This window comes from Mirounga angustirostris, unplaced genomic scaffold (genome assembly GCF_029215605.1).
Source record: "Mirounga angustirostris isolate CCGP_5_RB_7025 unplaced genomic scaffold, mMirAng1.0.hap1 SCAF_10, whole genome shotgun sequence".
Taxonomy (NCBI): Eukaryota; Metazoa; Chordata; class Mammalia; order Carnivora; family Phocidae; genus Mirounga; species Mirounga angustirostris.
Genome location: NW_026991718.1, coordinates 4231145 through 4248265, shown reverse-complemented (window position 1 = coordinate 4248265; position 17121 = coordinate 4231145). Strand labels below are relative to the sequence as shown.

The following is a 17121-nucleotide window of genomic DNA, read 5'->3' as shown; positions in this document are numbered from 1 at the left end:
CAGGGTGGAGTCCAGTGTGGGGCTTGAACTCACAACCCTGAGATCAAGACCTGAGCTGAAATCGAGTTGGACGCTTAACCGATGGAGCCGCCCAGGCGCCCCGACCTCCAGTGGCTTTTAAAGTCCTCCTTATCGTTCAGTTTTGATTCCACATGCTGTCTTCCTAGGCAGACTGCCTAGTCCCCCCGCCCCTGTGGGAATGAATGATTCCTCCCTGGAGCACCACCCCCATCCGTAGGCACCTGTGTCGTAAGCAGCCCAGAGCACTGAGAACCAGGAGGTGCATCCCTAGGCATTCAGAGGGCCCGAGGGACTCGAGTAGATGCATAACCACTGTGAGCCCAGCCTGGCGCCAGGCCCTGAGAACGTGCTGAAGGCAAGGGTGCCTGCACTTCTGGGTTTGGGCTTTTGGGGAGCAGAGCACCGGCTTGGGGACACGTGCGGGCAAGCATCAGGACTCAGGACACAGTGCGGGTCTGGTGAGGCACACAGATTTGTAGACCACACATTTCTGGAATATTCCAGGGAATGCTGTACCCCCTTCCCGGACCCTTTTGCCTTTCTTGGGAGGGGTTGCTGCTTGTGATGAGAGACTCCCCCACCTCGAATATAGACACAGGAATCTTCAGCCTGGGACCTCCAGACCCAGGGATCTTAGACTGTCAGACCAGGAAGGGACCCTAGTCCGGGAAGGAGGCCCTCTCACCGCACACAGCCCTCCCAGGAATGCCCTCCACCCCCGACTTGGAAGCACTTTGAGAAGGAGGGGCTGGGAGGGGGGAATCTCAGTCTTGCGGGTCAGCTTCAGGGACACACGTGGAAAGGAGCTGGCAAACCCGGGCACACCGCCGAGCCCTCTGCCTGTGACCTTCCAGCTTTGGGTTGACCGTACTGGTCCCTCTCCCTAATCTGGTACTGTCCTTTCCATAAACATGTGTTCTCTCAGGCAGAGGAGGTGTTGGGGGTTTGGAATTTCTGTGGGACCTGTGATAAATCACAGATACATTCTGAGGCAAACCGATAGCAGCGTTCTGAGCGGTGATTTGGTCTTCAGTGAGGGGAGTGGATTCTAAATCCTGAGCCCTCAGAGCCTAGAACTTGACAGAAAGCCGCTTGTTTCCATGGTGAAGAAGATAGGATGCCAGTCAGGGTAAAGGATGTGCCATTAACGATCCAAGGTGGCCTGGGGAAGGTGCTGTTCGTGGCCACGTGGCCCTCCCATGGACCAGCCTCCCCGTGGCTGCCTGCAGCAGGATGTGGGGTGTGGGCCAGACAGCCCGGGCCGAGTGCTGGCTTTGCCTGCAGAGCTTGCTGGCGGGTCGGGAGGGAGGCTGTGGGGACCTCCGGGTGCCTGGCCCCCACAGACACTAAGGGCACTTGCTGATCGGGTCACTGTCCAGGGGCAGCCGAGTCAGCGTCCCAGGGCTGTCGTAACCAAGGGACACAGACCAGGCAGCTTCAAAAACAGGAATTTGCTTTCTCCCAATTCCGGGGGCCAGAAGTCTACGACCAAGGTGTCGCAGGTTTGGTCCCTTCTGAGGCCTCTCCTTGGCTCACAGATGGCTGTCTTCTTGCTGTGACCTCATGTGGCCTTCCGTCTGTGTCTTTTTTTCTTTTTTAAGATTTTTTTTTTAATTTATTTGAGATAGAGAGTGAGAGAGAATGAGCAGAGGGAGAGGCAGACTCCCCGCTGAGCAGGGAGCCCAACGCGGGGCTCGATCCCAGGACCCTGGGATCATGACCTGAGCCGAAGGCAGACGCTTAACCAACTGAGCCACCCAGGCGCCCCAAGAGAGGGAAAACAAGCAGGGGCAGTGGGAGAGGGAGAAGCAGACTCTCCACCAAGCAGGGAGCCCGACGCGGGGCTCGATCCCAGGACCCCGGGATCATGACCTGAGCCGAAGGCAGCCGCTTAACCGACCGAGCCACCCAGGCGCCCCAGCCCTCTGTGTCCTGTAAGGCACCTGCCACGTTGAATTAGGACCCACTCCAGTGACCTCATTTTGCCTTAATTACCTCTTAGAGGCCCCGTCTCCAAATCGAGTCACATTCCCAGGTGAATTTGGGGGCCCTGGTTCAGTCCAGAATGGCAGCTGGCCCGCCCTGCTCACTCTGGTCCCCTCCCACTGGGCCCCGTGCAGTATGACGCGCCCCCTTTGAGGACACGGGGACACCCGCTGCTGGTGGGAACAGCGCCAGGTCCGGACGGACGGAGTGAAGAACGAGGAGGGGCCGGTGCAGAAAGTAGCATCCGAGGCTCGGGCCCACTGCGTGCGTGGCTCTCCCGCCCTTGAAGTCTCGGCGGGGAGGTCCCGCGGGAGAGGCCTCGGACTAACTGTGGGTGTTCTGCCCCCTCCGGGCGCTGGCTAGGACACGCGCACAATTCGAGAGGAGCATGGCAAATACCAAGGCTTTGAGAGCACCTAAACTGATTAAAGGGTTGGACAATGAGTCTGTTTCAAGCCCAGGCACCTCGGACCTGGAAGTGCTCAGTCTTCAGGCTGTCCTAGGTCCCATCCGGGAGCCCCGGGGCGGGTGCTGCCCAGTGCTCTGCAGACACAAAGAGGTGGGTCTGCCGGCAAGAAGCCACACAGCGAGTCACCCCGCATGGGGGCGGTCTCGGGCCACCTGCCGGGTCAGCTGACCTTTTGCAGTCCAAAATTTGCAGTTCAAAAGTCCTACGTGATAGGACCTGGAGGAGGCCCGGAGGCTGTTTAAAGAGAGCAGACAGAAGCAGGGGTGCGACTAGCAGGTTAATAGAGGGATCCTCACAGGAGCAGAGAAAGCACATGGGAGTTGGGGCAGAGGAGAGGTCCCTGGGGACAGAGAAAGCGGAGGGCATCCGTAGCCCTGAGCTGCGAGGGCTCTTTCTGCCACCTGGCTTGCCCGATCAGTGGCTTCTGCAGAGTCACCTTTGGGGAGCCCACCCAGCACCAGGGGCCTCCTGGACTCCTTGCTCCCCCTGTGGGTGTAGACGTGTGTGCGCAAGAACATGCCCCCAGGAGGCTAGCATGGGCAGGAGGTGCCTCAATGAGGGGATCAGCCTCAGGGGGCGGGTCTCAGGGTCATGCCTGAGGCTGCCTGGATCTGGTCCCCACCTTGGAGTTCGGGTGGGAGAGCCTGTGGATGGACAGATGGACGGGCAGAGAAGGATGGGCACCTGGCCTAAGGCCCTGGCAACACCCACGTGGCTTCTCCCTGTGCCCTCAGCTCCTGTCCTTGGGTTTGGTGGGCAAGGTGCCCTGGCTATGGTGCTGAGCCCTGGGGTCTGTCATATTCGGCTGCCCTAACAAGGTACCACAGACCGGGCTGCTTAAACAGCAGGAATGTTTCCCCTCGCAGTCCTGGAGGTGTGGGTAGGGTCATCTGAGGGATGTAGGGAAGCATCTATTCTAGCTTCTGAAGGCCTCCCGTGTTCCTTGGCTGGTAGATGGCTCTGTCTTCTCCCCACCTCTTCACATGTCTTCCTTCTGTACTATTTCCAAATGTCCTCTTTTTGTAAGGACACCCCAGTAACCTCATCCTAACTTGATCATTTTCGGAGTCCCCAATTCCAAATAATGTCCTGTTCACAGGCATTAGGGGTTAAAACCTCAGCATCTTTTTTTGGTTGGGAGGTCACAGTTCAATCATAACCTGAGTGTGCCTGAGGAGACAGACCTGCCATGCTGGGCTGTCCTGGGCGCCCAGCACCACCCTAGTGCTGGGGCACATGGCCCTGCCCGCCCAGCGGGGCTGTCTGGGCACGGAGCCATCCCAGTGACCCACCATCAGGTCCGCCAAGGGGACACCTAGAAGGACCCGGGAGCTGGTCTGGGTGGGGCCCCAAGAGCATGGCAGAAAATGCAGAATCAAGAGGCAGCCACACCTCCAAATCTGGCCTGGAGCTTTTTCCCACAGGACAGAGATCTGATCTGCACCTTGGTTGTTTTTCCTCTTCCGTCAAGACACCGATTTTCACATTCACCTTTATTTTTCACGTAGAAATCAAAATGGTCATTAAAAAAAGAAAACTCTTATTAATGAACTGAGTTTCCGAAGGGACCAGAAGTTGAATCAGTGACGTGTGAACGCCAGGACTTTTTTGGCCTCCCAGAGCGTGCCACCCCAAGTCCCAGGGTGGGTCAGAGAGCTGGCTGGTGGAGGCGTGGGGTTCCCCGATCTGTACATGGTGGCCTGGACCTCCTGTGACCTCTCAGCTCCTGTGGAATGGAGATCATGTGTGTCCTCGCAGGTTCCTGGTGACCTCAGGTGCGGCAAGGACAGCTGCCCCAGTCCTTAGACATTTGCTGGCTTCCACATTTTAAGATCAGCCTATAGGTAAGGGCAGAAAGTAGAAATTGTAAACCCTGACACTGTGAAAAGAGTGGTTCTCGCAACAGAAGCTGATAAGGAAGGAAGGCGGGGGGATCCATAGCTTGATCTTATGGAGAGAGAACCAAGAATAAAGTTGCTTGATCAAGAAATAGAGGTTGGGCTATTTTTATTTTTGTTTATTAATTATTCATTTATCTTTAAAGATTTTATTTATTTGAGAGAGAGTGTGAGTGCATGAGCAGGGGGAGGGGCAGACAGAGAGGGAGAAGCAGACTGCCCCCTGAGCAGGGACCCTGGGAACACGACCTGAGCTGAAGGCAGATGCTTAACGACTGAGCCTCCCAGATGCTCCCTCTATGAAAATACATGCACAGAGTTCAACATTTTAAAGTTGCCAAAGGATTTGCAGTAAAAACTCCCCGTTCGAACCTTGTCCATCAGCCACCTCTCTCTGGGCAACGCCATGTCCAAATAGGACCTTCCAGACACAGAGACACGCACATATACATTGTTTTCTCTCTTTTTCACGAATGGTAGCAAACTCTTTGTGGGCTCTACACTTTCCCTTTTCACTTGAAAGTACATCCTGGTTACTGCTTCTCGGTTTGCACAGCTGGAGTATCTTTAGCTACTCCTCCAAATGGGAGAACTGGGCGTTTGCAATTTTGAAAGACATGGCCAGGCTGCCCTCTGTAGAAGTCAGGAAAGGAACTTTATATAATTTAAAGTCATAAAAGGGCGCCTGTGTGGCTCAGTCGGTTAAGCGTCTGACTCTTGATTTCAGCTCAGGTCATGATCTCAGGGTCGTGAGATCGAGCCCCACGTTCAGGCTCTGCACTCAGCAGGGAGTTGGCTTGAGATTCACTCCCTCCGTCCCTCCCTCCCCGCTCGCGCATGCTCACTCTCTCTCTCTCTCAAATAAATAAATAAAATCTTAAAAAAAAAAAAAGCTGTAAGGATAACAAGTAAAAACAGGGATATGTATTATAAAGCTAATAAAACCCAGGAGGGGGCAAAGGAGGACGTGCCAGGGAGAAGAGATGAGCTGTATCTGTTATCTTTCCTAATGAGGATGCAGTGCGTACTGTTCAGAGTTTATAAATACAGAAGCAGTTCAAAGTGGGCACCTGGGGACTGGGGCGGGGGACATTTCACTTTGGTTGTCTCGTCTTCTGTATGCTTAAAAGACGACGACTATCGTGTTACTGTCAGAGCCGGGCCATGAGATGAGGAGGGGAGGTGACAGCTGGGTTACTCTCTAGCAGTGACGTCACTGCGGGTCGCTCCTCTGTCCGGGCCGTGCGGGGACCTGCTGTGGGGAGCAGGTTCTGCGGTATTTTACTGGTCACGTTCGAGACATCGTGGACCGCCTGGTGCTAATTCTAGAGCCACCCCACCCCTACGCCCTGGCCCCGGGGAGTTTCTCAGGGGCCCTGTAGAGAGGGGACTCCTTCAAAGTTTCTGGACACCTGTTCTGAAAACAGAATGAGGTGCCCACGAACCACAGGGTCAGGGGTGCACTCAGCACAGCAGGGACTCTGCCTGGAGCGGGTGAGGCTCAGGAGCGTGAGGATGAATCCTCAAGTCTTGTACAGCCCTGGTGAACACCTCATTCCACTGATTTCAGTTGCATCCCCCCCATATCCACATTCTCAAAGTCAGAGTGTGCCCACGAGCGGTCCCCCTTCCCGCAGGGCGTCCTAGACGGGCTGAGCCGTCCCGGGCCCGGTGGTGGTCTCTCCGGCCACGCACCCCCCGGGCGCCCCCCGCTGACGCCCCCGCCTTGCAGGTGTGACCAGCCGCCACCATGGGCAAGCAGAACAGCAAGCTGCGGCCCGAGGTGCTGCAGGACCTGCGTGAGAACACGGAGTTCACGGACCACGAGCTGCAGGAGTGGTACAAGGGCTTCCTCAAGGACTGCCCCACCGGCCACCTGACCGTGGACGAGTTCAAGAAGATCTACGCCAACTTCTTCCCCTACGGCGACGCGTCCAAGTTCGCCGAGCACGTCTTCCGCACCTTCGACACCAACGGGGACGGCACCATCGACTTCCGGGAGTTCATCATCGCGCTCAGTGTCACGTCCCGGGGCAAGCTGGAGCAGAAGCTCAAGTGGGCCTTCAGCATGTACGACCTGGACGGCAACGGCTACATCAGCCGCAGTGAGATGCTGGAGATCGTGCAGGTAGGGGCCCCCCCCCCCCGGTCCCCGCTGACGCCAGCCACTCCCCGGCCACCGCTTGTGAAAGTGACTGCCTGTCACCTGCCCGGGAGGGTCCTTGCCGTAGGAATGCGAAGACCCAGTGTTTCTGGATCAGGCCTGGGCTAAGGGCTTTGATCTGTTTTGTTCCTCACAACCCTGTGGGGGGGCGGGGGGCGGTTCCTTCTCTGCATTTCACAAAGTCCGAGGCTCAGAGAGGTGATGTCCTAAAATTTACAGAGCTGAAAATTATAATGGAGAGGTCCCTGGATTCTTGCAGAAGGCACCTACTAAGACCTTCTCGAGTCCCCGTATTTGAGAATGCGACACACGGCATGTCACGTCCCCAGGAGCATGCCGTGGTAAAGGAAAACTGAAATATTAGTGGTCGTGGAATAATAAGGTCTGACGCAGTAGGAACACTTCTTCGTGAGACCTTTTTTCCTCACCTTCATGCCTATTAACAGCTCTGGCAGGTGAGGCTGTTTTCCAGAAAGAAACCGAGTTTTCTTCACTTCACTGGGTGCCTGGGTTTGTGAGAGTAAAGAACCCCAGACCTGCTCCCTGGTGCCCCCCAGTGCCCTACTCCTGGAGCCTGGGGGATTCGGTTCTAGGATTCCTCAGAAGAGGCATTGTCTACATGTAAGTCTTGTCTCGGCTCAGGAGCTAAGTCTTGAGCAAAGAGCTTCAAACCCATGAACTCCTAAACCAGCTGCAAATGGCCCGAGGAGTGACCAGCCCATTTCCCTAATAGGTGGTTCTCACACGGAATAAATCAACACGGGTTTGGGGACCTCTGTGGTTCAACTGTCACTTCTGGTTCTTAGCTATAAGAGGTGATAGAAATAAGAATTCTGTCTCCCTGGAATCCTACCTACCTGTCTGTCGCCCCTTTCGCAAACGGGCATGCCTATCACTGGCTGAGAAGACCGGCCTGGCCAAAACTGGGACACGCCAGTGGGATTCTTCAAAACAGCATGTACGGGGTAGGGGTGGGCGCCATACCTGTCCAAATGGGATCTGGCTGCTATGCGGCCACACCCGTCCGCAGACCCTGAGACCCTTCCCCATGGCCTCTCAGCCTGGCGGGTGGGATTCTCACCTCCTGTACCTTTCTCAGCATGGAATGGTGTTTTAGGTACTTCAGAAGTCTGTCAAGACCCTGGAGGGGCCGCTGCTGCCTTTGGCTCTGCACTTGGATGTGCTGTGTGGCCCGGTCCCAAGAGGATGTCCTGTCCCAGGGAGACGCACACTGCCTGTGCTGTGAGGTGCTCTGAAGAGGTTCTCCATCCTTCTGGAGAGACCTGAGCTATCTGCCGGTCCTTTCTGGGGCTCGTGATGTGGTTCTCCCTATGGGTTTCAGGGACAAAATCTTTCTTGTTCTAAACGGAGGTCTAACAGTCACAGAGTAAAATGCTCACAGCTGTGTGCAGTGTGGTGGATCAGGTACATATATCCCTGTATGACCACCACCACCCTCGGTGAGTTACAGACATTCCCAGCCCCCCAGAAGGCTCCCGCAAGTTCCTTCCCGGGCACCATGCCGCCTGCCACCCCAGACAGCCCCCAGTCTCAGCGCTGTCACTGTGGTGGTGTTTTGCCTGCTCTCGAGCTTCACGTAAATTGGTCTGGCTGCCTTTGCCCAGCGTGCCATCTGTGATAGCCACCATGGAACATTCTAGAAATGTTCCTCTAGAAAGCTGAGGAAGGGTCTTGAAGGCTGCTCGCATCTCGACCTCTTCATGCCTTGCTGTGGCCTGGGTGGAAGCTCACACCTGCCCCATCTGCTCAGGAACATTCCAGAATCTCTGAGCACATGCTTCTACGTGTCTCTTTGCAGGCTATATACAAAATGGTGTCCTCTGTGATGAAAATGCCCGAGGATGAGTCCACTCCAGAGAAACGAACGGACAAGATCTTCAGGCAGATGGACACCAACAATGACGGTAAGGAGAGTGTGTGTGTGTCTGTGTGTGTGTGTGTGCGCGCGCGCAGGGCCACTGAGAGCAGAGGTATGTTTGGAACACTTCCCTTTCCCTCGGCAGCTCCTCAGGCCTCCCCCAGCTCCCCTCTGGATTTGTGCAGCCAGGACAGCTGTCCTGAGGGAAGAGGCAGGATTCAGAGTCAGGGAGACTCTGACTCTGTCCTCAGGACATACCCTGTCTCCCCTGAGCCCTAGTGTCCCTGCTTCTTAAACAGGGGAGACTGTCAGCCTCATGGATGTGTCTCAGGGAGGGGGAGGCAGGGGTGCTGACGGCACCTGGGCCCTGTTTGGGTTGGGGGGAAGGTAAGGATCAAGGGTCCTGGATGGTGGGGCCCTTGCTGTCATCCTGAGACAGCAGGCTCCCCAGTGGCCCCCGGGGGCTCTGTTGGGGTGCCTTCTCAGTGAGGCTCTGCAGGATCCACGTAAGAGCAAGCAGCCACGACCTGGTGGGTCCAGGCCTCCTGCCGGCTTTGTCAAGTGCAGTCCCAGAGTCAGGTCTGATTTGCTTTTGAACAATAAAGAAATGGGACATTTAGAATAGAAAAGGAAATACCCCCTGGGTTGTGCTGGAGATGAAAAATAAGCTAATGCAGGAGGAAATGCTCTGTAAACTCTGAAGTGCTTTTGGCAAATGAGTTTAAGGACCGAGCCAGCCCAGGGATGGGGTTTACTGTGTGACCACAGGCGGCTGAAGGTACATCGGACGCACCAGACAGCATAGGAACAGTTTCCCAAACACGGTCGTGTGTAAAATCAGACAGCCTTGTGCCTGGCATTGCCCATGGGCTGATTTAAAACCTGTCTTTCACCCTCCAGGGTAGCAGGGCGCAGAGTTTCGGGTTCCGACGGACCTGCACCGAGTCTTGGCTCTCCTCAGCCTTGGTTTCCTCCTCTGTGAAATGGGGTTCACAAATTCAGGCTCATGTGGTTGTGAGGATTCAATGAGACCATGCCCAGAAAGCTGTGAGCACAGAGTCCTGGGCACTGCGCTGTCAACCCCTCTCCCCTGCCTGAGCCTGCGCGACCCCGTCCCTTTGGAGGGCCAGCAGGGCCGTGTCTTCCCAGCTTGTCGGGGAACCTGAGTCTGTGCCCAGTGGGGCAGGGCACCTCTGTGAGCCCCAGTGTGCATCTGTCCCTGGGCCTCGGGGAGGGAAGGGAGGGTCGATGTTGGAGAGATGAGGGTGAAGGCAGGGGTGCTCAGGGGCACCCCCTCTTGAGGGGGCTGCTCAGGAGTGAGCAGGGCCCTACACTTTGTCTCACCTTCCCTGCCCCCTCCATCCAGGGGTCAGGAGTACCTGGCGGGTTTCCTCCAGCACAAACCTCTCCTGTTCACACCCCTCCTGGCTGTACGTGTGATGGGAGACTGGCCGATCGCCAGGAACACGCTGACCGCTGCCGGACAGACCCAGACCGTGCTCAGGAACCCCCAGGGCCCCTCTTGCCCCCCATCGGCCCCTCACCTGCCCCGCTGTCTGCCAGGAGGAGGGGGCTGTGCTTTCAGAAGCTTCTCGATCTGAGTGGTCAGAGTTGGGGGAGTGGCGGGTAAAAGTCGCCACCAACCATAGGAGAGAAGCAAAGCCCAGTAGCCCCTCTGTGTAAGCAGAGGGTCCCGGAGAGTTTCTCCTCCTTTGAAGGGGTTGCTTCCCAGACCATCCTTGAGCCCTGGTGTTGTTTAGTCTCCGCTGGGGCCAGCCCACCTGCCCCCTGCTGGGGGCCGGGAGGAGGGGGTGTCCCTCCCTGGCAGTGGGCTGGCGGGAGGTCTCTGCCTGGGGGCCTCTGGATCCTTCTCCTGGCTCCCTGGTAGCAGCCCGCTGGGCGCGTTCTCCAGGCCAGGCTGCGGCTGAAGATCCTGAGCCGTGAAAGATTGGTAGCTTGCCCGTGGCGGCGTGGCCCGTGGCGGCGTGGCGCAGGCCACGAGCTCCTTAGCCCCTTTACTGCTGTCCCGCGGGGTCAATGTCACCACGGCTTCACAGCTGCAGACTCCCCCAAGGCATGAGCCCGCCGGAACAGAGCCAGCCTCAAACCTAGGTCCTTCCCCGTCGGGGTTGGGGGGTCCTGGGAGAGGGACCGCCGAGGAGGGCCCGTGGGTGTCCCCAACATCAGCTCCCCCGGAACTCACTTCAGTTTTCAAACCCGCTTTCCTACTCTTGGCCCTAGCAGCAATGGGGTCACAGTTTTGTTACCTAAAGCCTGGGGCGGCTTCTAAAAGGATTTACATTATCCCACAAGCCACAGCCCCTGTCGTACTGGGGGTGTGTCCTTTAAGTTGCCCGATGCTTTGCCATGAGCCGTGAAAGCGAAAAGGGATTTTTCCAGAAATGTGTGCAGGGCGGGTGGAGCCTCACTTTGGTCCAGCTTCGGGAAGGTGCGAGACTTAGGGCAAAGGGGGCGTCCCCCGACGGGGATGGGACCTCTGGATGTGCGAAGACCGCGGAGCACTGGCTGAGCCCCGCCTCTCCTCTCTCCCGTGCCACAGGCAAACTGTCGCTGGAAGAATTCATTAAAGGTGCCAAGAGCGACCCCTCCATCGTCCGCTTGTTGCAGTGTGACCCCAGCAGTGCCAGTCAGTTCTGAGGGGCCGGGCGTCCGGACAGCGGCAGAGAAACACGGGCTCGTCTCGCCGTCTAAGCTTTGCTTGCACAGGTGGATGCCTCCTCCACCATTCCTGCTCTCGGCCGGGGCCCAGGCGACACGCGGCACCTGCCCGGCCCGGTGGCTGTGCCTCCCTCCTCCACCTGGCCTCCTCCTGCCCCCACCCGGCCCCCCAGGGCGCCCCCCACCCCCCAGGGAGGTGTTTCCACACAGGCCTCACAGTTCTGGCTCCTGGGGTGTTCCCCCGCCCCAGGGAGCCCCGAGAGCACCGCTGAGGACATGGATGGGGCTTCTAAGATGGAGACAAGGCCAGCTGTTGTATGTTGTGATGGCAGGTGACCGTGGGCAAGGTGGGGACGAGACCGGAGGGAGAGTAGACGGGCAAGCCCTCCCCGTGCATGGCTCCACCTCGCTCGTGGTTTCCTCTGACCAAAGCTGCTTGCACGTATAGATACCGGGGCCTCCTTCCTTTTCGTGTATAAATTATGCCTCTGGTGAAGTGAAATGTGCCGTGTAGGTCCCGTGTTTCATGCCTCCGTTGCCTGTGAAGCGTGGTTTCCCCCGTGGCCTGTGATCCGCCCCGGAGCCCGGTTATTTTGTGGTATTTATGCGCTCTCGATCTGCCCGTTTCCAAGGAAATGCATGCGTGCCCAGTGCCGTGGAGACCGTCCCGTCCACGTAGTGAATGCAGGCATCTGTGTAAGGTCTGTCGTCCTTGTTGATTGGTCTGGCATTTCCTGTATTAAAAATGATCAAATAAATGGAATTCTCCGAGTTTTGTGTTGGCCTGTGAGAGCCCCCGGGTTGCTCAGGACCCTCGGGTCAAGGTAGACTCAGCAGGGCCAGTTGCTGTCGGTAAACTCGGCCCCTCTCGTGTCCCTGTGTCCATAAATCTTGTGCAGCCTGCTCTTCAATATCTGCCCCATTCGTGCCAAGAAATACTTGTGGAAATAAAAGGTGACCGTCCCTGGCAGGTTTGACTCTCAGGCTTCTGCCTGCCTCCCTCCCCGCCCGTCCCACCCTGCCCCCATTTGATCAGCAAGGGAGCAGGACAGCACATGCCCTGCAAGGACAGAGCGGGGACCAGGGCCATCAGCACGGGCCGGGAAGGAGACCTGGTTTCTCCGGCTGTGGCTGGAGGGACACCTCTGGTCCCAGCCTCAGAAAACCGAACAGAGGTTGCTTCTACCATAGGATGTTTGTCCCACATGTCGAGAAGTCCAAAGGCAGCGTGCTGTAGGCTTGGCTAATCCAGCAGCTGGAGAGAGCATCACTGGGGCCCCCCAGGTTCCCTGCACCTTCCCCACCACCCCCGCCCCTCAATCTCGCATTTAGCTTTTGTCCTCACACTTATCTTCTCGGGGTCCCCACAGTTCAGCTGACACAGCATTCCACAGGCAAGAAGAGAAGCAACCCTGTCTTCCTCATCAGCTTCTCTTCCCATTGGCTGGAACCCAGGTCAGTCAGAACCTTGGTGGGGGTGTGAGGTGACCGTGACTGGCCAGTCAAGATGTACCCTTGGCTGAGGAGGGCTCACCTTCCCCAGAGGGCACGGCAGTGGGAAGGGCTGGACGGGACTGGAGTTCTGTTTCCGAGATGGGCCCCAGCAGTCTCACCTGCCTGCCTTGGGCTGTGGGACCTCTCAGAGCCTCGGTGTCTTCGCTGGTGAAAGGGGTGAAATGGAGAGGCGGGTGATGGAGGTAAGTGGGCAGAGCATGCAGCTCAGAGCCTGCCTCACAGGCCATCAGGGACCGTGGCTATTTTGTTAGTAATCTTGTAAGATACATGCCTCTGAGTAGGAACACTGGGCCGTCTGCAAGTGCCTAACGAGCCAGTGGTCCTAGCAGAGGCTGGTTCACGGCGCAGCTCCCTGCGTACCCACAGCTCTGGGCCTCGGTGGGCAGCACCCTCCATTGCTAAAAATGGCAAGATCATGCCTTGACATCTCTGCCTGGCCCAGGGGGGTCTCCCCTCCCAGTGAGGAACTTGAATTTTGCAAAAAAGGTTAAATCAATACTGCTTGTTGGGGCGGGCTTCAGCGCTTGGAATGGGTTGGGAGGGGCATAGATGGGAAGGACTGCTGGAACAGGATTCTCCAGAGAAGCAGACCCAACAGGAGATCTACACACACACACACACACACACACACACACACACACACTGATGATAAGGAATTGGCTCACATGATTCTGGAGACTGAACAGTCCCAAGATCTGTAAGCTGGAGCTCCGCCCAGGAGAGCCGATGGCATAATTCAAGAAAGGGTCTGAAGGCAAGAGATCGACATTCCAGTTCAAGACCCTCAGACAGAGCAAAATTTCCCTTAACTGAGTCTTGCTCTATTCAGCCCTTCAACGAATTGGCTGAGGCCAACCCACATTGGGAAGGGCCATCTATCTGCTTTATCCAGTTGACTAACTGAAATGTTAATTTCATCCAGAAATACCCACATAGACACACCCAGAATAATGTTTAACCAGGTATCTGGGCCCCCATGACCCAGTCAAAATGGTACATAAAACTATCAGGGGCACCTGGGTGGCACAGTTGGTTAAGCGTCTGAATCTTGGTTTCCCGGCTCAGGTTGTGATCTCAGGGTTGTGAGATCGAGCCCGCATCCGGCTCCGCGCTCAGCACCAAGTCTGCTTAAGTTTATCTTTCCTTCCCCTGCCACTCCCCCCGCCTTGTGCTGCCACTCCCCCCCCTTGTGCTCTCTCTCTCCCTCAAATAAATAAACCTTTAAAAAAAAAAAAAAAAAACCAAGAAACTATCACAAGTGCTTCTGCCTAAATGTGGAAGATGTGGGTCTGGGGGTCCTCGACCCTGCGCCAGCAGGAGCTCACAGAAGTCAGTGTGGCCATTCTCTAGGGAGTCCACTGCTACCTGAGAGTGAGGGGAAGTAGCCCTAAAGATGGTATCCATATGCCAGGAAAGCTCAGCTCATCCAAGGAGGAAAGAACCCACAATTGAACTCAAAACTGGTCCCAGCTACCTTCCCAGTAAGAATCCTCTATCTTGGAGCAGGCTCTTCTGGAGCAGATTGTAAGGTCTCCTGTCCCTCCCTGGTAATTTGCACTACAGGCCTGGGCCTGCCCCTTTTTCCCTGCGTCCCCATTCTCCTATGAGGGTCTCATCCTGCCTTCTCTTTGCCCTGGGGAGCCCAGACCCTCTGCCATCCTGTATGGGCACCTCAAGTTGGTTCAAGTTCCTTAGGAGTTTCTTATGTATCCCTCAGACTCTAGACTGCAGACCTAATAATGTATGTGTCTAAAGTAGGCCTTCTAGAAAGTGGCCCTGATCTGGTCTGCATTTCCTGTGACTCTGCCCAGGACCCGTGTGGTCCTGCCCAGAAAACACAGGATCCCAGTGTGCCCCAGGGGCAGCTCAAAGGCTGTGGCTCAGCTCTCCATTCCTCCTGTGGACTGAGCACCCCTGCCCCAGCACGATGTCTCCATGGACCGTTCCAGTTCTGACACCCCAGCTCAGTGTCCCCCCCCGCCCCCCGGCCTGGAGGAAATACAGCGATAGGAACAACTCCTGAAGTAGGAACATGTTTCGAAGCCCTGGGATGTGGAGGGGAGAGTGGGGAGGTTGGGGTGTGATGTCCAAGGCCGTTCATGTGGGTAGGCCAGGGTCAACCCCCGTGAGGGCAGTGCTAACCCCCCCTTACTCTGAACCCGGGCTTTTCATTACTGCAGCCTCAGGCTTTCTCTGGGTGGGCTGGCCTCCTCGGTGGGAACCAGCATTAAGCCAGCAAAACGTGGGTCCGCGTTTGCTGAGGTTTTCCTAGGACAGATGCTGTTGAATGTATTAATGTACACGTCCCATCAGCCTGCAGCCGGGCATTGCTACCCACGTGGTACAGATGGATCCACTGGGTATAGGGCAGTCACTTGCCCCAGAAAGGAGGGGCAGATGTGGGACTGGAGCCCGGGATAGGTTCCCAAGGACCCAAGCTGGGGCTCCCCCTAATTACAGAATGGTCTCAGGGAGCTGAAGCCGCCTTCAGGGCCCCACGTGTCTGGGGAAATGCAGGGCTCGTCCGTGCGTCCCTAAGTAGGGCTCAGCGGGGGCCGCGTTTGCGGCACCCAGGCCTGATCCCCGGCAGCGGCCGAGGGGCGTCCTCCCCGCGGGCCCGTTCTCAGGGCCTGGCGCCTCCGCCGCTTTCCCTCAGGCCGGATGCCCTGGGCGGTCTGCCTGGAGCCTGAGCCCCGCGGCTCGGCCTTCTCCTTGGCTCGGGGGACATCCAGAAGGCCCGTCAGAAGAGAAGGGGTGAAGGCACGGTCGGCGTGGGAGACGCAGTGGGGCGGGGGCCCTGGGAGCCTGCGCCTGGAGGGACGCGTGTTTACGGAGCGGACGCTCCACGGGCGAGCTTGGGCCATGGCCGTGCGGGTCGCCACGCAGGGCGCGGGGCCGGAGGAGCCATGCGGTGAGGGCCGCCTGACTCGCGCAGGCGCCTGGGGGGAAAGGCAGCTGCCCCCGAGGCGAAGAGTGGGCCTCTCCCCCTGCATCACCCACGGGCTCTTCCCAGCAGCTTCTGAGGCTTTCCTGGGGGCTGGGGGGCGTCCCTGGGCTCAGACCCAAAGGGGAGCCGTCTCTGAGGACCCGCCCGGCCCCCCGACTCCTGCAGCTCACGAGAGGGCCCACTTGGGTCCGTCCTGGCCCGTCTCCCCTGCCCGTGGCATGGGTGCGCCCCCCGCTCGCGCGCGCACGCCCTCCGCGCGCGCACGCCCCGCCCCGCTGTTGCGCCCGGGCCGCGCTGCTCCGTTCGCGGTGCGCATGCTCCACCTGCAGGCCGCTGGCCGAGCCCCGGGAAGGGAGCGGGCTGGCCCCGCAGACCCACCGCCGGCTCCCAGCTCTCTACGAGCCGTCAGCCAGGCCCCTCAGGCTCGCTCAGGTCCCAGACGTCAGTAGCAGAATCAGAACTAGCCCCCACACGGTGCCCCCTGCACTGTGCGTGTGCCTCCGTGTGCGTCTGGGGACCAGCGGTGTGGATTTGGCCGGTCCAGGCCGGAGCGTGCGTCTGTCTGTCCGTGTGCTGGTGTCACGGACACACGGCCAGGCACGTCCCGGGCAGAGACCAGCCCAGCCCAGTTTAGGCGACAGTAGCCTTCCCTCCTCCTCCTCCCTGAACCTCATGCTCACCCACACTCCGGGCCCTTGCTAAGACTACATGCAAATGTCCCTTCCTCCAGAAAGCCCTCCCCGCCTCCCCGCAGACAGTGCCTACAGCCCCCCGCGCCCGCTCCCCTCACTCCCAGCGCTGCTTCCCTCACATGGACCTTATATTGTCCATCCATCTCCTTCCGGTCCCCTTTGCCCCTGGATCCAGTGCCAGGCCCAGCATGGGATTAGTGGCCGGGGAATGATGACTGAGAGTCGCCGCGCGGCCCATCCCTACTCCCTGGAGCTGCACCACAGCGGCCCTGGACCCCGAGGCAGAGGTACGGGTCTCAGCTTGGCCACTGAGGAGCCCCGTGACCCTGGACAAGGCCCTCCCTGTCCTCTCCTGCACGTCGGCTGCCAGAGGGAAGGGCTGCAGGGCCTCGGGGCCGGGTGAAGCCACCCCCTGGGTCGACATCTGCCCTTCAGGCTCTCCAGCTCAGAGCGAGGGCTGCCAAAGGGCTCCTCGATCCCCCGGATGTGGGGGCCATGGGACCAGAGCCAGGGTTAGGACTGGACCCCCACCCCCGTGGGGGCAGCTCTGGTGTGGGAAGAACGTGGGCCTGGGACCATGTGAAGATGGGGATGGCGCTGGTAGCCTTAGGTACCGATGCATGGAGACAGGCAGGGACCTGGACCCCAGCTCCAAGGAGAGCGCAGTGGGTGAGGGATCCCCTGAGAGCAGCGCCCCTCTGCCTCCCCTACCCCCACACTGCAGCAGGGAGGCCAAGCCTCAGCGTCACCGTCTTACAGGAGAGGACAGGGAGGGCCTTGTCCAGGGCAAGTGGGGCAGTGGGCAGGGTCACCAGGTCACCTCCGGAGGTGGCTGGGTTCCAGAGTTACCCACTCTGGAAAGGCGAGGGCG

General features: G+C 58.2%; 1 protein-coding gene across 2 annotated transcripts in view; it reads left to right on the top strand.

Annotated features, from left to right (window-relative positions):
* The window catches only part of HPCAL1 (hippocalcin like 1), a 109739-nt gene extending 97872 nt beyond the window's left edge, over positions 1 to 11867 (top strand). For both annotated transcript variants that reach the window (XM_054509596.2, XM_045884070.3), the window contains 3 exons: positions 6107 to 6502; positions 8358 to 8463; positions 10978 to 11867. In XM_054509596.2, coding sequence (XP_054365571.1) covers positions 6125 to 6502; positions 8358 to 8463; positions 10978 to 11075 — 582 coding nt within the window. In that variant the 5' untranslated portion in view covers positions 6107 to 6124 and the 3' untranslated portion in view covers positions 11076 to 11867. The remainder of the gene's footprint in view (positions 1 to 6106; positions 6503 to 8357; positions 8464 to 10977) is intronic.
* The last annotated feature ends 5254 nt before the right edge of the window (positions 11868 to 17121 follow it).